The sequence below is a fragment of the Capricornis sumatraensis genome, chromosome 22 (genome assembly GCF_032405125.1).
Source record: "Capricornis sumatraensis isolate serow.1 chromosome 22, serow.2, whole genome shotgun sequence".
Taxonomy (NCBI): Eukaryota; Metazoa; Chordata; class Mammalia; order Artiodactyla; family Bovidae; genus Capricornis; species Capricornis sumatraensis.
In genome coordinates, this window is record NC_091090.1 from 8,531,709 (window position 1) to 8,550,558 (window position 18,850).

The 18,850-nt window shown below is 44.4% G+C and overlaps 1 protein-coding gene across 8 annotated transcripts in view; it reads left to right on the forward strand.

Moving 5' to 3' along the window:
- DST (dystonin) overlaps positions 1-18,850 on the forward strand; it is a 522,626-nt gene that overhangs the window by 292,818 nt on the left and 210,958 nt on the right. For all 8 annotated transcript variants that reach the window (XM_068960483.1, XM_068960482.1, XM_068960484.1 and 5 more), the window contains one exon: positions 998-1,164. In XM_068960483.1, coding sequence (XP_068816584.1) covers positions 998-1,164 — 167 coding nt within the window. The remainder of the gene's footprint in view (positions 1-997; positions 1,165-18,850) is intronic.

Genomic DNA, 18,850 nt, shown 5'->3' on the forward strand with positions numbered 1-18,850 from the left:
GGCCGGGTCGGACTTGAGGGGTTTTCCTTCCTGTGTAGGATGACACCCCCGCCCCACCGCCCTCCTTTCCATCTGACCCTGGTCGGCCACCTGTCCTGACCCCCCCCGGCTTGGAGGACGTCCCTGAGTGAGGGGACCGGTGGCCAGCTCTCGAGGCCGGGTCGGACTTGAGGGGTTTTCCTTCCCGTGTAGGATGACACCCCCGCCCCACCGCCCTCCTTTCCATCTGACCCTGGTCGGCCACCTGTCCTGACCCCCTGGCTTGGCATCACCACTGACTGAGGGAACAGCTGTCTGCTGGTTTTAATCCTGGCTGGGGAGTCACTGTCTGACCCCTGCCAGAGTCACTTGGTGCCTTAACGTCATTATCAGCAGGTTAAATAGAACCCTTATCAAAGGGCCATGAGCAAATGGAGATCATGTGAACTGGTGACTATTTTATTATCATTCAGTGGAAGAGATGGAAAAAAAAAATAAGGCAAACAAAGTATAGGGAAAAATTATTTGATGAAAATTTCTCATTGGGTAAACTGAATGAAGCTTCATGAGAAAGTCAGAAAGACTTCTGGCCAAATAATTAAGCAGTGTGGTTAGTTGGAGAAGGGGCTGTTCTCCTTTTCTTTACACAGAATACCTGCTGGATCAGATTCTTCTCTGAAGATGGGTAACGTAGATTGATTTGTAGGTTCTACTGTGACCCATTTGAACTTGGAAAAACATGTGCTTAAGTTGTTTAAACAGATCTGATTAGTAAAAAGGAATGGAGACTTTTTAGCGCTGGGACATTTTGGTATGAAAAAAAATGAGATGGTTGGGTTAAATCCTCCTTTTCTGTTAATCTCTTTGAAACTCAGGTTCCCTCGATGGAGATGGGGGAAACATTGTCATCTTACAAGTGAGAGAAGGATTAAGTAAAAAGTACTTGGCACATAGTAGGCTCTTAATCTGTGTTAGCTTCCTTCCTTCCTAATGGTTTTCCATTCTCTGTTCCGTTTAGATATCTGATATCCATGTTACTGGTGAGTCAGAAGACATGTCAGCGAAAGAGAGACTGTTACTGTGGACGCAGCAGGCCACGGAGGGTTATGCCGGGATTCGGTGTGAAAATTTCACCACCTGCTGGAGAGATGGGAAATTATTTAATGCCATCATTCATAAATACAGGTATGAAATTTGAGTTTTCCCACCCTTTGATAAATCTAAGTGTTTCTTTCATTTCCAATTTTTTTTTTAACAGCAACTACCTTGGCATTTATTAGTTGTCAGAAAGCTTCACAGTCGGTTTTGTGATCAGAAAATAAAGCAAGATTTCAGTTTGTTTTCTCTGCAAAATTGTTGAATTTCTGAAACATAAAGGATCATTTGCTTTCTTAAAAGGTTAGCATTGCCACATGGTATTCCCGAGATCTGACCTCAAAAGCTTCTCAAGTTTTACCATCCACAGAATCTTTATTTGTAACTGAGACCCATCTGTTTTCCATCTAAAGCTTTTTCAGCAGTTTATAGCAAAGTGCGAGAAGTTGAACCAAAACAGCCATCGGGAGCTTACCTTTATAATACCCTTATCAACCTTTAGAAACACTTGATTCTGCCCAAAGTGTCTTAAAACCCAAGAATACTGGAGTGGGCAGCCAATCCCTTTTCCAGTGGATCTTCCCGACCCAGGAATCGAACTGGGGTTTTCTGCATTGCAGATGGATTCTTTACCAACTGAACTATCAGGGAAGCCCCTTGATTCTGCAAAGGTATCTTCATTATTGTTTGGAGCTGGTAGCAGAGAGGAGCAAGCTTGTTTATTTCCAGGAAAAGCACAAGCTTATCATTATCTTTGAGCTGTTTTGAGAAAGCTTGTACACTTGAAGTAAGCTTCAAATCCTCTCAGCAAAAACCTCTAGTTGATGAATTAAATCTTGGTAAGTTTTTAGTGACCCCTAGTAAATAAATACAGAAAATATGCCATACTGGACGAGTTCCATCCATATCGAACAATCTCATTCTCCTGATCCTCCCGCTTCTCAGTCTTTGAATTGGCATTGCTCGTCTCGCAGAGGTTAGCAAACCCAGCTTGAGGACAAGCTTGCTCTCTTGGCTTGCTCCTCGGAGTCAGGCGTGTCTGGCTTTAGTGATCTCAGGTTTGCCCTGTTCTTCACTGGCTTTGGAAATGAAAGAGAGCCATACTTCTCCCCTCGTTTTCCTTCAAACGCGTCACTGATTTCTCTCAGCAGTGTTGACATGTCACTGCTTTGGGATTCCCAGGCTTCACAGAATACATCTAGATTTTCTTTAATGATTTTACTAGATGGATGCAACGTCAGAGGTTCAGCAGTGGAAATGATCTGTTGGCCAGTCAACCTGAAATGTCTCCTCTGCATGTAGACAGGTCATTTCAAGAGGTTCTGTCCCACATATGTGCCTCAACAATTGACAGGTCTTTGAGAAAACATTTTTATAGTTCAGCATTCTCATTCTTCGCCGTATATAGCATCATTTTATAGTTAATAAAGAAAATAAACCAGGGCTTCCTTCCCTGGTGGCTCTGTGGTAAAGAGTCCATCTGCCAATGCAGGAGGCATGGGTTCAAACTGGGAGCAACTGAACCCGTGGGCTACAGCTACTGAGCCCACGCTCCGGAGCCCGGGGGCCACAACCACCAAGCCCACGTGCTGCAGCTGCCAAGGCCGTGTGCCTGGAGCCCGTGCTCCGCAGCTGCCGAAGGCCATGAGCCTGGAGCCCGTGCTCCGCAGCTGCCGAAGGCCATGCACCCAGGAGCCTGTGGTCCGCAGCTGCCGAAGGCCATGCACCCCCGTGCTCCGCAGCTGCCGAAGGCCGTGCGCCCAGGAACCCATGGTCCGCAGTTGCCGAAGGCCGAGCACCCAGAGCCCGTGCTCCGCAGCTGCCGAAGGCCGTGGGCCCAGAGCCCGTGCCTCCGCAACAGGAGAAGCCACTGAAATGAACAGGCTGCGTCGCACACCTGGATAAAAGCTCACACGCAGCACAAAGACCCAGCACAGCCAGAATAAATACATAAATATAGATAAAGTGATCAGGAAAGAAAACATTACAACCTATGCAAATAAATTTGTACATTAATGAGAAGATTATTATTATACCATCCTGGTTCCCAACAGATTCTCTAGGATAGCAAAGCTGGAACAAGTAAGGGTTTAGCATATTCCCTGTTGTTTCTGCGTCCCATCTGAACAGTGTAAAATGGTCGCAGAATATTAGAACCAGGGGAATCCTGAGACTCTCCTGCTGGTCCAGTGGTTAGGACTCCGTGCTGCTGATGCAGAAGCTCAGGTTCAGTCCCAGGTCAGGAAACGAAGATGCCACCAGCAGGAATCCTGATAGACTTCGTTGTGCCCACATATTTTATGTATGAAGAAATGTGGCTCAGAGAAGGACTTACCGAAGATCTCTCAGCTAAACTGTGTCAATTACCACAAGCTACACATTCTTTCTGACAACAAACAACACTTCTATCAATTAACACACCTTTTACTGCAGAGACGCCTGGATTAGGCAAGACTGATATAATGAGTAAAGAGTATGTATCAGTGAAAATGATATCTTGAGCCTTAAATGGTGCATGTGCATGGTAAAACACTAGAAAATATGACAAGTGAAAAAAAATCACATTTCCGCTATCCAGAGATCATCACTCAGACACACAGAGCTATGGTATGTGGTATGACTTTGAGTTTTGTCAGTGACTTAGCGGACAGTAAGCTCTGATATGTAGACTCTACAAGTGGAGGACCGAGATTGTGTACTTAGAGCATTGATGATTAGTGAGGTCAGGGTTCAGACGAAGCCTTGTCAGTTTCTATGTCACAGCCTTCTTACCTAGTAACTCCAGTGCACAGGTGGGTTTAATGATGGCCAACTTTGGGGTGGCAAACAGTTTCCTGGTGAGAATTGCTGGAGCTGAATTAACACTGACATAGCACCTACTAAGGGCAAGGCACTATGCTGAGCAGCTTACTTATGTTCATTCACTCAGTCCTGACAACATCCGTAAGAATGTTGTCCTCCCTGGTTACACACGGAAACCAAGACCAGAATACATACTTGCTTCAAGTCACACAACCAGCGAGTGTTGGGGTAGGGATCCAAACCCCAGTGCCCAGCTGCTGTTCTTGTTCTTACAAGGCACACCTCTGTTGCCTTATAAGAAGTGAAATCCACAGAAATTCCTTATTGAAAATAATGTCATTCTTGATTTCAGTTATTTTTCTCAGTTTTGCAAGGAGTTTGTCATGCTTTTGAAGAGCTGAGTATCTTCCTGTGAGAGTAAGTCCAAACTCTTAACTCACTGAACTGACAGAGTTACTTGGCCATGAAAGAATTATTATATGAAACAGTTAATGTCTTGCTAACTTGCTGCCTGTGAGGCATTCTGTTAGAGGCTTCCTCTGTGTTGCATTCATACCTTCCTCGAGCTCTGGGAGGAAGCCCACATTACAGATGGGCACCCATAGGTTTGCCAAGGTCATAGTGCTGCCGAGATGCAGAGTCTGAGCATTATTCGTTTTGAACTTTTGTTTCGGCAGAGTAATCATTTTAGAACGTTGCTTAGCTTTAGCTTTTTTTTCCTTTAACTTCTTGTTTGATTGAAGTATAGTTGATTTACAGTGTTGCCTTAGTTTCTGGTGTAAAGTGATTCAGCAACCTATGTGTCTGTTCTTTTTCAGATTCTTTTCCCTTTAGGTTGTTAGAAAGAATTGAGGATAGTTCTCTGTGTTATACAGCAGGGCCTTGTTGGTTGTCTCTTTTGTGTGCAGCAGTGTGTTTAGCCTTAACTTGGAACTTGATTCCCTTCTGTGTGTATTTTTCCCTTACTAGAATCCATGGTAAAAATACCATCTGATTTAAATGGTTACAAGATTTTTTCGTTGCTGAAATGTCAAGTTATTCTGTGCCTAGAATATTACTGTGGTTTCTTTAACGAGAAGAAATCTTTCATCTGTAGAACTGTATTTTTTCAAATCCTTGGGCCTTTCTTTTTTCTTAAAAAATAGTTGAGTACCTTTTCCCTAGTCCATGTAATCATTAATCAGATGGTGTTGATTTATACATGGTTTTCATTGTTGATTGTCGTGATTTACTCAAGACAAAAGAGACACAGTTATAAACAATTAAAAAATCACTGTTTGATTTTTGGCTATTGGGCAAAAGTAATCACACTTATAGAGTTGTGTTTTAACAGTTGTTTTCCCCTTGATAATTATCCTCTTAAATTTTGTGATGTATTTATTTGGATTCGCTGTGGAAACACACCCATTTAATTGGGCTTTTTGAGTTACAAATTTTATTATTTGCATGGATTTTATTTGACTTCTGTAATAAAAATTATCTGAAGTGGCACATGGGTTGGGTTTCTTCTCAGATACCAAGCCTAATCTTATAGATTCTTTTGTTGAGAAGGACCTTAGGTGGGAGTGAGGGTTTTGCAGGAATCGACCTCCTGATCAGGGCAGTGGGTGGAGAGAGGGGTGTGGAACCCTGATGTGGCAGGGGCGCCTGGAGAGAGTGCAGATTTCTTTGGAGCTGAGAAGGCAATAGGTAGTATCCATCAAATAAGAGTAGATTAGTATTATTTGACATACTGATTTAGTAAGGTTTTTGTGTATAACTGTCCCCTTGTATCCACGGGGGGTTATCCCACAGATAACAAAATCTGTGAACGCTCACACTATGCAGTGTTTGTATATAACCTCGTGCATCCTCTGTATATTTTGAATCATCTCTAAGATACTTCTAAAACCCAATACAATGGAAATGCTATGAAGATAGTGGCCAGCACACAGCAAAACTCATTTTGCTTTTTGGAACTTTCTAGAATATTTTTTCAAATATTTTTGATCTGTGGTTAGTTGAATTTGAGGATGCAGAAACCACAGATACAGAGGGCTAACTGTATATAATATCGTCTAAAGATTCCAAAATCGGACCTGAAATGAGGAGAGTGATAACATTGTTTAGCTTCCATAAGCATGTGAATAATATCAGTAGTTGTGAGTCAAGCACTTTAATTTGAATTGTCTAGCATATTGCTATTAGTGTCACTCATAGAATATGATTTTTAAAAGTGGAGAGTGTGCTTTTTAACCCTGGTAAGCAGTACTTTAATAACATTTCACTTATTCCTAAAGTTCCATAGAAATTTAATTTTCTAAAATTCTGTTTCTTGAAACAGAATTATATGAAATAAGTAATAATAAGTAATATTATTAAATTAAATAAAAACAAAGACAAATTTATATAATAAGACTGATTTATAGTTTTTAGGAAATAAAAGTATTTTATAAAAGTGAAAAGAAAGTAAATATCATATGGTGGGTACCCAAGAATTAGATGCAGGATGTTGAACAGATACTAATTTCTGTCCTGCCTATTTTTTAGTATTTAGTATTTTAGTAATAATAGCTTAAAAAATTATCACAATCCTGTGAAATAGATGGTACTGTTTCCACTGTTATCTATTTATTAAATTATCAAATTGTTAAATTATTAAACTGAGGCTCAAAAGGTAACTCATATGCTTCACATCAGATACCCTTTTACTAATGGACGTGTTTGCTCTGGATTCTCAAGTGCTCATATACTTCTCTGTAAATACTTAGGTAATTTCCAGTAGGCAGACTAAATACCAAGAAATGGAACTGTTGGCCAGAGTAGTTGTGGTAGTGTGTCCTTAAAGACTAAAGATGTGAAAATTCTCAATGGATTTCAGAAATTGTTAACCCAAAACTGGGTTTGCCTTTTGGTGGGTGTCAAGGCAAAAGACACAACCGAACCAAGATGGGGAGATGGAAGGATTTATCATTACTTGCTGCAAGTAAGGAGAACACTGAGGATCTTTCTAGAAGCAGCCTAGACAGCATAACTGGGGAAATTTTAAATTAAGGGTACTTGCATATGCATGGAGGCACTTGGGCAGTCAACTGATTGAAGTTTCTAGGGTCAGAAAAAGTCAACCGATCCTTTAGATTTTAGTTTATCAGTTGGTTGAGCATTTTAGGCTAATCTTTACCATTGAAATGGAACTGGGAGTCTTTATAACTAGTATCTTTGCTATTGTTACTTATCTTACTGGATGACAGAGTTTCTATGTTCTTTTGTTCCCATAAGATCCTTAATTTCTGAGATGGGCAAGCATGGCTTAGATCACAAGATGGCTTAGGGCAAAAATGGGTTCTCTTATGCCAAGAAAGCCTTGCCTGGTTCTCTTTCTCTGGGAACACCTACCCTATCTGCTTACAAAATGACCAAATAAATAGTACCATATATAACTGCCAACTAAGATCTTGGTCTCTTGTAAGGAATTAATGAGGACAGCATTAATTGTTTAATCTAGAATCAGCCATCTCTGAAAACAGCATCAACAACTATCATATAGCGAGGAGAATTTAGATAATAAGAGAACATTAAAACATTCCAGTAAGAGCAAAGTCACAGTGAACTGTTCTGTAGTTTCATTGTGTCCCTGGGATCCTAAAGGGTGGCGGGCCTAGATGGTGCGGTGGGTACTGATGCCCAAACTCAGCCTCTGTGTGCCCATTCTGGATTGGATCTGGGAGACAGAGTTTTGGGTGAAGAGAAAATAATAGTTTTATATCTTTGCCTGCAAAGGGGGTCACAGTGGGCTTGTGCCTCTCAAAACTGTCTGCCCTGCCATGGAGGATTGGTGGAAAGTTTTACAGCGGTGGTTAAAGGGGGTTGCTGATAAGATAAGGGTGTGTGCAGGGCCTCTGTTCCTTTAATCTGATCTCAGGTAATCTTTTGATGATCTTCTCTGGTTCATTTAATTTGGCCTTAGGTGGTTTTCTGTGGAATGAAAAATGCTGACATCTTTGTTGGGGGCTTTAGTTCTGTAAAGAGCTCAAAGATACTGTTAGTGTATCCCTCGAGGGGAACCAGAACCCTGTCTCAAGGCTGCACTGTTGTATCCTGGCTGCTCCTCACTGGTCTCTGCATCCCCTCGCTTCCCCGATTCAGTTCAGTCACTCAGTTGTGTCCGACTCTTTGCGACCCCATGAATCACAGCACTCCAGGCCTCCCTGTCCATCACCAACTCCCCAGAGTTTGCTCAAACTCATGTCCTTTGAGTCGGTGATGCCATCCAGCCATCTCATCCTCTGTCGCCCCCTTCTCCCGCCTTCAATCTTTCCCAGCATCAGGGTCTTTTCTAGTGAGTCAGCTCTTTGCATCAAGTGGCCAAAGTATTGGAGCTTCAGCTTCAGCATCAGTCCTTCCAGTGAATATTCAGGACTGATTTCCTTTAGGATGGACTGGTTCGATCTCCTTGCCATTTAAGGGACTCTCAAGAGTCTTCTCCAACACCACAGTTCAAAAGCATCAACTCTTTAGCGTTCAACTTTCTTTACGGTCCAACTCTCACATCCATACATGACTACTGGAAAAACCATAGCTTTGACTAGATGGACCTTTTTCAGCAAAGTAATGTCGCTGTTTTTTAATATGCTGTCTAGGTTTGTCATTGCTTTTCTTCCAAGGAGCAAGCATCTTTTAATTTCATGGCTTCATCTGCAGTGATTTTGGAGCCCAAGAAAATAAAGTCTGTCACTGTTTCCACTGTTTCCCCATCTATTTGTCATGAAGTGATGGAACCAGATGCCATGATCTTTAGTTTTTGACTGTTGAGTTTTAAGCCAGCTGTTTGTGTTTTTTTTTTTTTTTTTTTTTTTTAATTCATTTCTGCCCTTTGGGACTCAGGGAAGGTCGGAGAAGCTAGAGTCTGTTCCCTACAAGCAAGAAACAGGGAACAGAAAGGTTTCTGTGCTCAGGAGCCCTTCAGGGCCCTGCTTGATTTCAGTAGTAAGGGTGATAAAGTAATATGATTCAGAGATTACAGTGGTTGGTTCTGTGGGTTCTATTTAAATAAGTCACTAATAACATTGTTTTCATGTTACTTCTGTCAGGAATCTGTCCCTAATTCCTTCTAGGAACATTCATTTGTTCAGTTTTCAATGCAAAGGGGGTTCAGATAATAAAAATACCATATGTCTATAGTAGGTCCTGCTTGTTCTGTTTGTATAGTTTAATTTATCATGAAAGCATGTTAAGATCTTTTTACCAACACTCAACTGGTCAGAGATCTTAGCCTTACCATTGGCCGTCACAAGTCACCTTTCATTTGAAAGAACAAAGCAGACTTTGATTTGATGGACTTAAATCAGAAGGATGTCACAAGAGCATTTGCAGAGTAAGGAGCTTGAAAGCAAGAGAGGATGAAGTAGCATGGACTGAGAATAGCCACGGGATTCCAGGAGTGTCTCTTAGATAGTGGATTGATGTCACCAAGAGTTAAGACAGGGAAGTGAAATCCCTGACAGTGTGTGTGTCCTTGAGAGGCAGGTGTCCCAGCAGGGAGGTTAACAGAGACTTCTGTGTACTCAGGTACAGGAAAATGGACTTTTTTCTTGCTGAAAAATAACACTCTGATTCCAGCTCGAATTCAGCCCCCAGCTTGTCTGACTTTATCAGTCTCTGCCCTGAAACGCCGATGAAAGCCAAGTTCCAACTCAGCAGCGTCAAGCATCCCTCAGCGTGAAGACATGTCTCTGTGGCAGGCAGAGACACGAACGGGTGCCCGCGGGCCAGAACGAGCAGCACAGACTGCGCAGCGGGTGAGCTCAGGCGGCCACGTGAAGAGATGCTGATGAGTGCGTCAGGACTGAACTGCTGCAGGGGTTTCGCCGAGAGATAATTTCAGGGCTCTAGTTCCGGCTTGTCCTCCTTTTGTTCGTGATTTCTCCCATTCTTGTGTTTAACTCTTCTCCTTGGCCCCCCGCATTCTTTTCACAAGCGTGTTTTAAATCTGTTACCCATGTACAAGTCAATATTGTTGAAACAGGTTGTGTTTAAGAAGCATGCCATTTAAGTTTATTTATTTTTTTTTAACTAGGCAGCCAGGAATTTTTCACTCATCTGAGTGTAGAGATGGGTAGCAGTGATTTTGTTCATTTTTTACATTTGAACTTAAACTTTAATAGGACCATCATCCTGCTGCATTCTATGAACTGTTGAAAGGGGCTGCAATTGGGAAGGCTGGGCTGTGAGGCTGTGCTCTAGTCACCTCTTTTAACGGGACCTGGAGGCTGTGATTCAGCCTCATACCTGGAGTCGGTCACACCTTACCAGCTAAACTGGACTGGACTGGTTTATACTGGGAGGAGGCCCTTGAGGGTTTGAAATGTTCCCATAGGAAATTGGATTAGTTTAACTAGAAGATTCCTTTCTCTCAGAACCTGGTCTGCCCTCAGGCTGCAGATCCAGAAATAGCAGGATGTGTGTGTGTGTGTGTGTGTGTGTGTGTACACGCACAGGTAAGGTTTGTGTGGCCACAGGCTAGGCGTAGCATAGAGTAAGCCCTGATGGTTGTTCATTGTTTTTTAAAGTCACAAACGTGTGAGTTTGTGAGGCAAAATCAAATGTCTTATTTCCCTTACCAGGTAAACTTACAACACTTTGAACTCTGAGAGTATATGTGGGTGACTGGTATACATTATCATATTTTAAAATCTGTAGGGAGCTCACATGCATGGTTTGTAACACCTCCGTACCCAAGCGAGGTATGTGAGTTAGTGTCTACTTCCAGGGAATGTTTTTAGTGTTCGTCTGTGTATTTCTACATGTAGCTTTGGGACTTTAGTTAGCATGTAAATATTAATATTTATAGGAGTATGTGCTTATATTACCTTTTTTTCTGTGTTCCTGGCCCTCTTGCCAAGATTAATTTACAGAAATGCACTATCGCACTAAGCCTTCCGTTATTCTATGAAATAGGTCCTTGTATCTAGGAAGTAAGCACAGTCCCAGTTCTCCTAGTTGCATTTTGGAGTCAGAAAACTGAAAAAGTTATACAACCGTAATAGGAAGATGTCTCCCCTGGCTGGCCTGACCCTGAAAGCAGGCTGGGTTCACAAGACGTTGAACACAGCTGATCATGTGTGCCCTTGCACTGTTGATGGACGTTGTTTATTGCTCCTGAAACATACTGCACTGAACTTCGTATGTGCCTCTGTGCAGACGTTTGAATACGCCTGTAGGATAAGTTCCTAGAAGTAGAATCTGTGGGCCATTTAAATTGTAGGGCTTCTGCCTGCATTGTCTACGAGCCGCACTGACCGGCACCCCCTCCTTGTGCTGTTTGCGCTACGTGTCGCCTTTGAGAAAGAACCGTTTGCTTCCTTGTTCGTTGCGTCCTAGCAGATCCAGCCCCCTTTCATGTTCTTAGCTTTCTTTTCAAATTGACCCCTTTGTTCATACAGTTAATTTTCTTCAGCTTTTAAACTCCGTGCCGGAGCTGACTTGGCAGGCCTGCCTGTCCCTCTGTCTGGCGTACAAGCTGTTAGTCTAAACACGTATGTGTTGAGTTTAAGGGGAGAAATGACTGAGTGAGTGAGGACATTTCTGAATGATGTGATCATGTAAGACGTTGGGATACTAGTGGGAAGGGAGGGGTGTCTTGAGATAACAGATGAAACTGTGCCTGTCTGGTGAGACTTAGGAGGCGCGTCACAGATGTCGTATTCCTTCCCTCCTCCAGGCCGCTGCCAGCCCCCTGATAACAGGCTGTGACTGGGGGACTCGGGAGAGGACGGCTTTGCTGGAGGAACCCCTCCTGTCTGTGGAGCTGGCACAGCCCTTCTTCACCACTTCCCCTCCGCTCTCCCTGACCTCCTCCACCTCGAGACTCCTCCTGGCGCTCTCCAGCCTTCACCTCTGTTCTGTTGCAAGGCCACTTTTAGTCTGGCTTTTTGATAGGTTCATATTGTCATGCTCCTCTCCGATAGGAGCAGTTTAATACTTTCTCCCAGAGTAAATAAATTGATTCATCGCCATCCCCCCTTTCTGCGGGGAAGGGCAGCAGTATTCATCCCCTGGATTTATTTCCAGTTTACTGTTGTAAGTTCACTTTAATATGGAGACTGAAGAAGTTATTCCTCTCTCAAGATCAGTACTATTTTTTGTATTTAGTGAAGTCTGTGAGGGGTTAATTGTTCTCTGTGAATGAAGAGTCTTATACCAGACCACCTAACCTGCCTCTTGAGAAATCTGTATGCAGGTCAGGAAGCAACAGTTAGAACTGAACATGGAACAACAGACTGATTCTGAGTCGGGAAAGGAGTACATCAAGGCTGTATATTGTCACCCTGCTTATTTAACTTATATGCAGACTACATCATGAGAAACACTGGACTGGAAGAAACACAAGCTGGAATCAAGATTGCTGGGAGAAATATCAATAACCTCAGATATGCAGATGACACCACCCTTATGGCAGAAAGTGAAGAGGAACTAAAAAGCCTCTTGATGAAAGTGAAAGTGGAGAGTGAAAAAGTTGGCTTAAAGCTCAACATTCAGAATATGAAGATCATGGCATCCGGTCCCATCATTTCATGGGAAATAGATGGGGAAACAGTGGAAACAGTGTCAGACGTTATTTGGGGGGACTCCAAAATCACTGCAGATGGTGACTGCAGCCATGAAATTAAAAGACGCTTACTCCTTGGAAGAAAAGTTATGACCAACCTAGATAGCATATTCAAAAGCAGAGACATTACTTTGCCAACTAAGGTCCATCTAGTCAAGGCTATGGTTTTTCCTGTGGTCATGTATGGATGTGAGAGTTGGACTGGGAAGAAGGCAGAGCGCCGAAGAATTGATGCTTTTGAACTGTGGTGTTGGAGAAGACTCTTGAGAGTCCCTTGGACTGCAAGGAGATCCAACCAGTCCATTCTGAAGGAGATCAGCCCTGGGATTTCTTTTGAAGGAATGATGCTGAAGCTGAAGCTCCAGTACTTTGGCCACCTCATGCAAAGAGTTGACTCACTGGAAAAGACTCTGATGCTGGGAGGGATTGGGGGCAGGAGGAGAAGGGCACAACCCAGGATGAGATGGCTGGATGGCATCACGGACTCGATGGATGTGAGTCTGAGTGAACTCCGGGAGATGGTGATGGACAGGGAGGCCTGGCGTGCTGCGATTCATGGGGTCGCAAAGAGTTGGACAGGACTGAGCGACTGAACTGAACTGACGTCTCCTGTTAGATTCTAATCTTGAAGTCCTGACAAAGCTTGCTGTGAACTATAGTGCTTCCCCTTCTTTGCTCTCTGCTGTGTTGGTAGGGGAGAGTTACTTCGTAGGAAAAAAACAAGCAGACTATTGAGAGTGAATTCAGGCATTTCATTGTGAGATGAGGGAAAGTCACCTTTATAGCTTGTCGCTGCCTTGGGGCTCCTGGCCTTGTTCCTTTAACAGTGTGTACCCAAATATGAGCATCAGGGACTGTCTGCACCCAGTTACACAACAGTGGGGCGGGAGGGTCTCCTGCACGTTCGCAGTTACTGTTGGGGCAGGGCAAGGACCATATTACAGGTTTCCCCCCACTTCATAAGGGGCGGGGGCCAGGGTGAGATGCTTTTCCCCAGTAAGAACAGTAAGAATTTGCTAGTCTGAACGTGATTTGGTCCACGTGGTCATCTTCAGGAGTCTATTACGGTGACTGTCCTGCTGTCAGAGGCTAAGCGGGGAGTCATCGGTGCATACTCGTGCGTGTGGTGTGTCTGAGAGCGGATGTGAACTGACGCAGGCAGCTTTATGCATCTGCGTGTGAGGCGGTGTGCCATGTGCTGGACCCCGAGGTTGGGCTGGGACTGGCGTCAGGTGAGGGGAGTGGGTCCCTCCTCCCTGACCCTGCAGGGCCTTCCTCTCCCCCGCCCCCCTCCCCTCTCCTCCCTCCTTCTTTCTTTCTTTCTCTCTCTGTCTCCCCTCCCTCCTTCTTCCCTTTCTTTCTCTTTCTCTCTGTCTCCCCTTCCATCCTTCTTTCCTTTCTTTCTCTCTCTCTCTTTCTCTTTCTTTCTCTTTCTCTCTGTCTCCCCTCCCTCCTTCTTTCCTTTCTTTCTCTTTCTCTCTCTTTCTTTCTTTCTCTTTCTCTCTCTCTGTCTCCCCTTCCATCCTTCTTTCCTTTCTTTTACTGTCTCTCTCTGTCTGTCTCCTCCTTCCTCCTTGTTTCCTTTCTTTTTTCTGTTTCTCTTTCTCTCTCTCTGTCTTCCCCTCCCTCCTCCTTTCCTTTCTTTTACTCTCTTTCTCTGTCTGTCTTCCCCCTTCCTCCTTGTTTCCTTTCTCTCTCTCTCTCTTTCTCTCTCTCTGTCTCCCCCTCTCTCCTTCTTTCCTTTCTTTCACTCTCTTTCTTTCTCTCTCTTTCTCTCTCTGTCTCCCCCTCTCCTTCTTTCTTTCTTTCTCTCTCTGTTTCCCCCTCCCTCCTCCTTTCCTTTCTTTCTCTCTCTCTTTCTCTCTCTCTGTCTCCCCTCCCTCCTTCTTTCCTTTCTTTCTCTCTCTCTGTCTCCCCCTTCCTCCTTCCCTCTTTTCTTGTACAGAATCTTGTTGACTTCTTTTCGTGCCACTGAGCACACACCACTTTCCCAGAGAACCTGACCTGTCTGATCCCAGCCCTCAGCTTGCTCGGGGGCTGTGCCCAGCACAGAAGCAGAGGAGAGAGGGGGACTGAAGGGCGGGTTCCCAGCCTCGCAGCCCCAGGCGTCCTGTGCCTGTTCATCTGCTCCTCTCGCTGTCGCCACCTGGCCTTCCTCGCTCCTGCTTTCAGAGGATTTTGAAGCCAGCAAGTGGAGAGTTTTCCTGTTGGCTCTCCAAGGAGCAAACCCACCTTCCTCTGCCTACCTCTTGCCATCTCTGCCCCCGTTTGCCAGGTGCCCTCTCGCCGCCTGTCTGGGCCTGTCCCTCGTACCCTGTGTCCACTACTGCCCCAGAACCCTTCTTTCCCATTCTAGTAAATGTCTCTCAGTGGGTCTCTCTCACTCTCCAAGTGGGCGTGGCTTGTGGGATCTGACAGAATGTGGTCCAATGGAGAAGGGAATGGCAAGCCACTTCAGTATTCTTGCCTTGAGAACCCCATGAACAGTAGGAAAAGGCAAAATGATAGGATACCAAAAGAGGAACTCCCCAGGTCATTAGGTGCCCAGTATGCTACTGGAGATCAGTGGAGAAATAACTCCAGAAAGAATGAAGGGATGGAGCCAAAGCAAAAATGATACCCAGCTGTGGATGTGACTGGTGATAGAAGCAAGATCCAATGCTGTAAAGAGCAACATTGCATAGGAACCTGGACTGTCAGGTCCATGAATCAAGGCAAATTGGAAGTGGTCAGACAAGAGATGGCAAGGGTGAACGTTGACATTCTAGGAATCAGCAAATTAAAATGGACTGGAATGGGCGAATTTACCTCAGATGACCATTATATCTACTACTGCGGGCAGGAATCCCTCAGAAGAAATGGAGTAGCCATCATGGTCAACAAAAGAGTCTGAAATGCAGTACTTGGATGCAACCTCAAAAATGACAGAATGATCTCTGTTCGTTTCCAAGGCAAACCATTCAATATCACAGTTATCCAAGTCTGTGCCCCAACAAGTAACACTGAAGAAACTGAAGTTGAACGGTTTTATGAAGACCTACAAGATCTTCTAGAACTAACACCCAAAAATGATGTCCTTTTCATTATACGGGACTGGAATGCAAAAGTAGGAAGTCAAGAAACACCTGGAGTGACAGGCAAATTTGGCCTTGGAATGTGGAATGAAGCAGGGCAAAGACTAATAGAGTTTTGCCAAGAAAATGCACTGGTCATAGCAAACACCCTCTTCCAACAACACAAGAGAAGACTCTATAGAAGGTCAACACCGAAATCAGATTGATTATATTCTTTGCAGCCAAAGATGGAGAAGCTCTATACAGTCAACAAAAACAAGACCAGGAGCTGACTGTGGCTCAGATCGTGAACTCCTTATTGCCAAATTCAGACTTAAATTGAAGAAAGTAGGGAAAACTGCTAGACCATGCAGGTATGACCAAATCAAATCCCTTATGATTATACGTGGAAGTGAGAAATAGATTTAAGGGCCTAGATCTGCTAGATAGAGTGCCTGATGAACTATGGAATGAGGTTCGTGACATTGTACAGGAGACAGGGATCAAGACCATCCCCATGGAAAAGAAATGCAAAAAGGCAAAATGGCTGTCTGGGGAGGCCTTACAAATAGCTGTGAAAAGAAGAGAGGCAAAAAGCAAAGGAGAAAAGGAAAGATATAAGCATCTTAATGCAGAGTTCCAAAGAATAGCAAGAAGAGATAAGAATGCCTTCTTCAGCAATCAATGCAAAGAAATAGAGGAAAAGAACAGAATGGGAAAGACTAGAGATCTCTTCAAGAAAATTAGAGTTACCAAGGGAACATTTCATGCAAAGATGGGGTTGATAAAGGACAGAAATGGTCTGGACCTAACAGAAGCAGAAGACATTAAGAAGAGGTAGCAAGGATACACGGAAGAATGGTACAAAAAAGATCTTCACGACCAAGATAATCATGATGATGTGATCACTAATCTAGACCCAGACATCTTGGAATGTGAAGTCAAGTGGGCCTTAGAAAGCATCACTACGAACAAAGCTAGCGGAGGTGATGGAATTCCAATTGAGCTGTTTCAAATCCTGAAAGATGATGCTGTGAAAGTGCTGCACTCAATATGCCAGCAAATTTGGAAAACTCAGCAGTGGCCACAGGACTGGAAAAGGTCAGTTTTCATTCCAATCCCAAAGAAAGGCAATGCCAAAGAATGCTCAAACTACTGCATAATTGCACTCATCTCACATGCTAGTAAAGTAATGCTCAAAATTCTCCAAGGCAGGCTTCAGCAATACGTGAACCGTGAACTCCCTGATGTTCAAGCTGGTTTTAGAAAAGGCAGAGGAGCCAGAGATCAAATTGCCAACATCCACTGGATCATTGAAAAAGCAAGAGAGTTCCTGAAAAACATCTATTTCTACTTTATTGACTATGCCAAAGCCTTTGACTGTGTGGATCACAATCAACTGTGGAAAATTCTGAAAGAGATGGGAATACCAGACCACCTAACCTGCCTCTTGAGAAATCTGTATGCAGGTCAGGAAGCAACAGTTAGAACTGGACATGGACCAACAGACTGGTTCCAAATAGGAAAAGGAGTACGTCAAGGCTGTATATTGTCACCCTGCTTATTTAACTTATATGCAGAGTACATCATGAGAAATGCAGGGTTGGAAGAAACACAAGCTAGAATCAAGATTGCCGGGAGAAATATCAATAACCTCAGATATGCAGATGACACCACCCTTATGGCAGAAAGTGAAGAGGAGCTAAAGAGCCTCTTGATGAAAGTAAAAGAGGAGAGTGAAAAAGTTGGCTTAAAGCTCAACATTCAGAATATGAAGATCATGGCATCTGGTGCCATCACTTCATGGGAAATAGATGGGAAAACAGTGGAAACAGTGTCAGACTTTATTTTTTTGGGCTCCAAAATCACTGCAGATGGTGACTGCAGCCATGAAATTAAAAGACGCTTACTCCTTGGAAGGAAAGTTATGACCAACTTAGATAACATATTGAAAAGCAGAGACATTACTTTGGTGAATAAGGTCTGTCTAGTCAAGGCTATGGTTTTTCCTGTGGTCACGTATGGATGGATGTGAGAGTTGGACTGTGTAGAAGGCTGAGCGCTGAAGAATTGATGCTTTTGAACTGTGGTGTTGGAGAAGACTCTAGAGCGTCCCTTGGACTGCAAGGAGATCCAGCCAGTCCATTCTGAAGGAGATCAGCCCTGGGATTTCTTTTGAAGGAATGATGCTGAAGCTGAAGCTCCAGTACTTTGGCCACCTCATGCAAAGAGTTGACTCATTGGAAAAGACTCTGATGCTGGGAGGGATTGATGGCTGAATGGCATCACGGACTCGATGGACGTGAGTCTGAGTGAACTCCAGGAGATGGTGATGGACAGGGAGGCCTGGCGTGCTGCGATTCATGGGGTCGCAAAGAGTTGGACACGACTGAGCGACTGAACTGAACTGAACTGAACTGTGGAATCTTAGTTCTCTGACCAGGGATTAATCCACATCCCTGCAATGGAAGCACCACGCCCTAATTACTGGACCCCTGGGGAGGTCTCTGTCATGGGACGTTAAATGTGCTGAAACCTCTTCATCCCTAAATCAGCAAACAATTTAAAAACTTCCCTTAATCTCTAGCTTTTGTTCTGTGCACTGCCTTAACCTCCTTACAGGCTAGATTTCTCAGAAGCGTCGTCTGCACTCTCTCTTTATTTCTTCCCCCCATCCTTACTCCTCAGCCGACTCGGAACCTGGCTCCTGGCCCCTCAAACCACCAGAACCACTTCTCCTAGCGTCACGAGGCATTTCAGGATGACTGTGGACGCGTCCAGTGCACGCATCCCAGGCCTCGTCTTACCTGCCAGTGTTGGACTCTGCTGACCGTCCTTTTTCGTGAATGGCCCTTTTTTTCTTCCAGCCCCACTTGCCCTGGGCTTCCTCGTGTTTCCAGGGCTTGTTTGCGGCGCCCTTTCCGCACCCAGCCTCCTGGAGGCTGGTGGACGTGGGGATCTCAGGGCAGCCTGTCTCCTTTCTCCTTCCTCCCTTTGACCCCTGTCCCTGCGTCCAGCCCTGGTCCCATAAGTGGCTGGGAAAGCTAAGCTCCGTGCCGTGCCCTTCTCACACCGCCCGGTTCGCCACGTTTCCCTGCAGCTACGTCCTTCTGCGAGTCTCCCGCGCCTCGCCCTGGATTCTGTGAGAGGACTGGCTCCCTTTTACATTTCTTCTCCACCTGACCTGGAGCTGATGTCTCTTAATCCTCCTAATGCATTTGAATGGTTTTCCATAGTTGTTGGGAAAACGTTCAAAGTCCCGTGAGAAGTTCATGAGATTCAGCATTACCTTGGCTCCTGTCCTTCATCCCGCCGTCCCCCGCGTGTCCCTGCT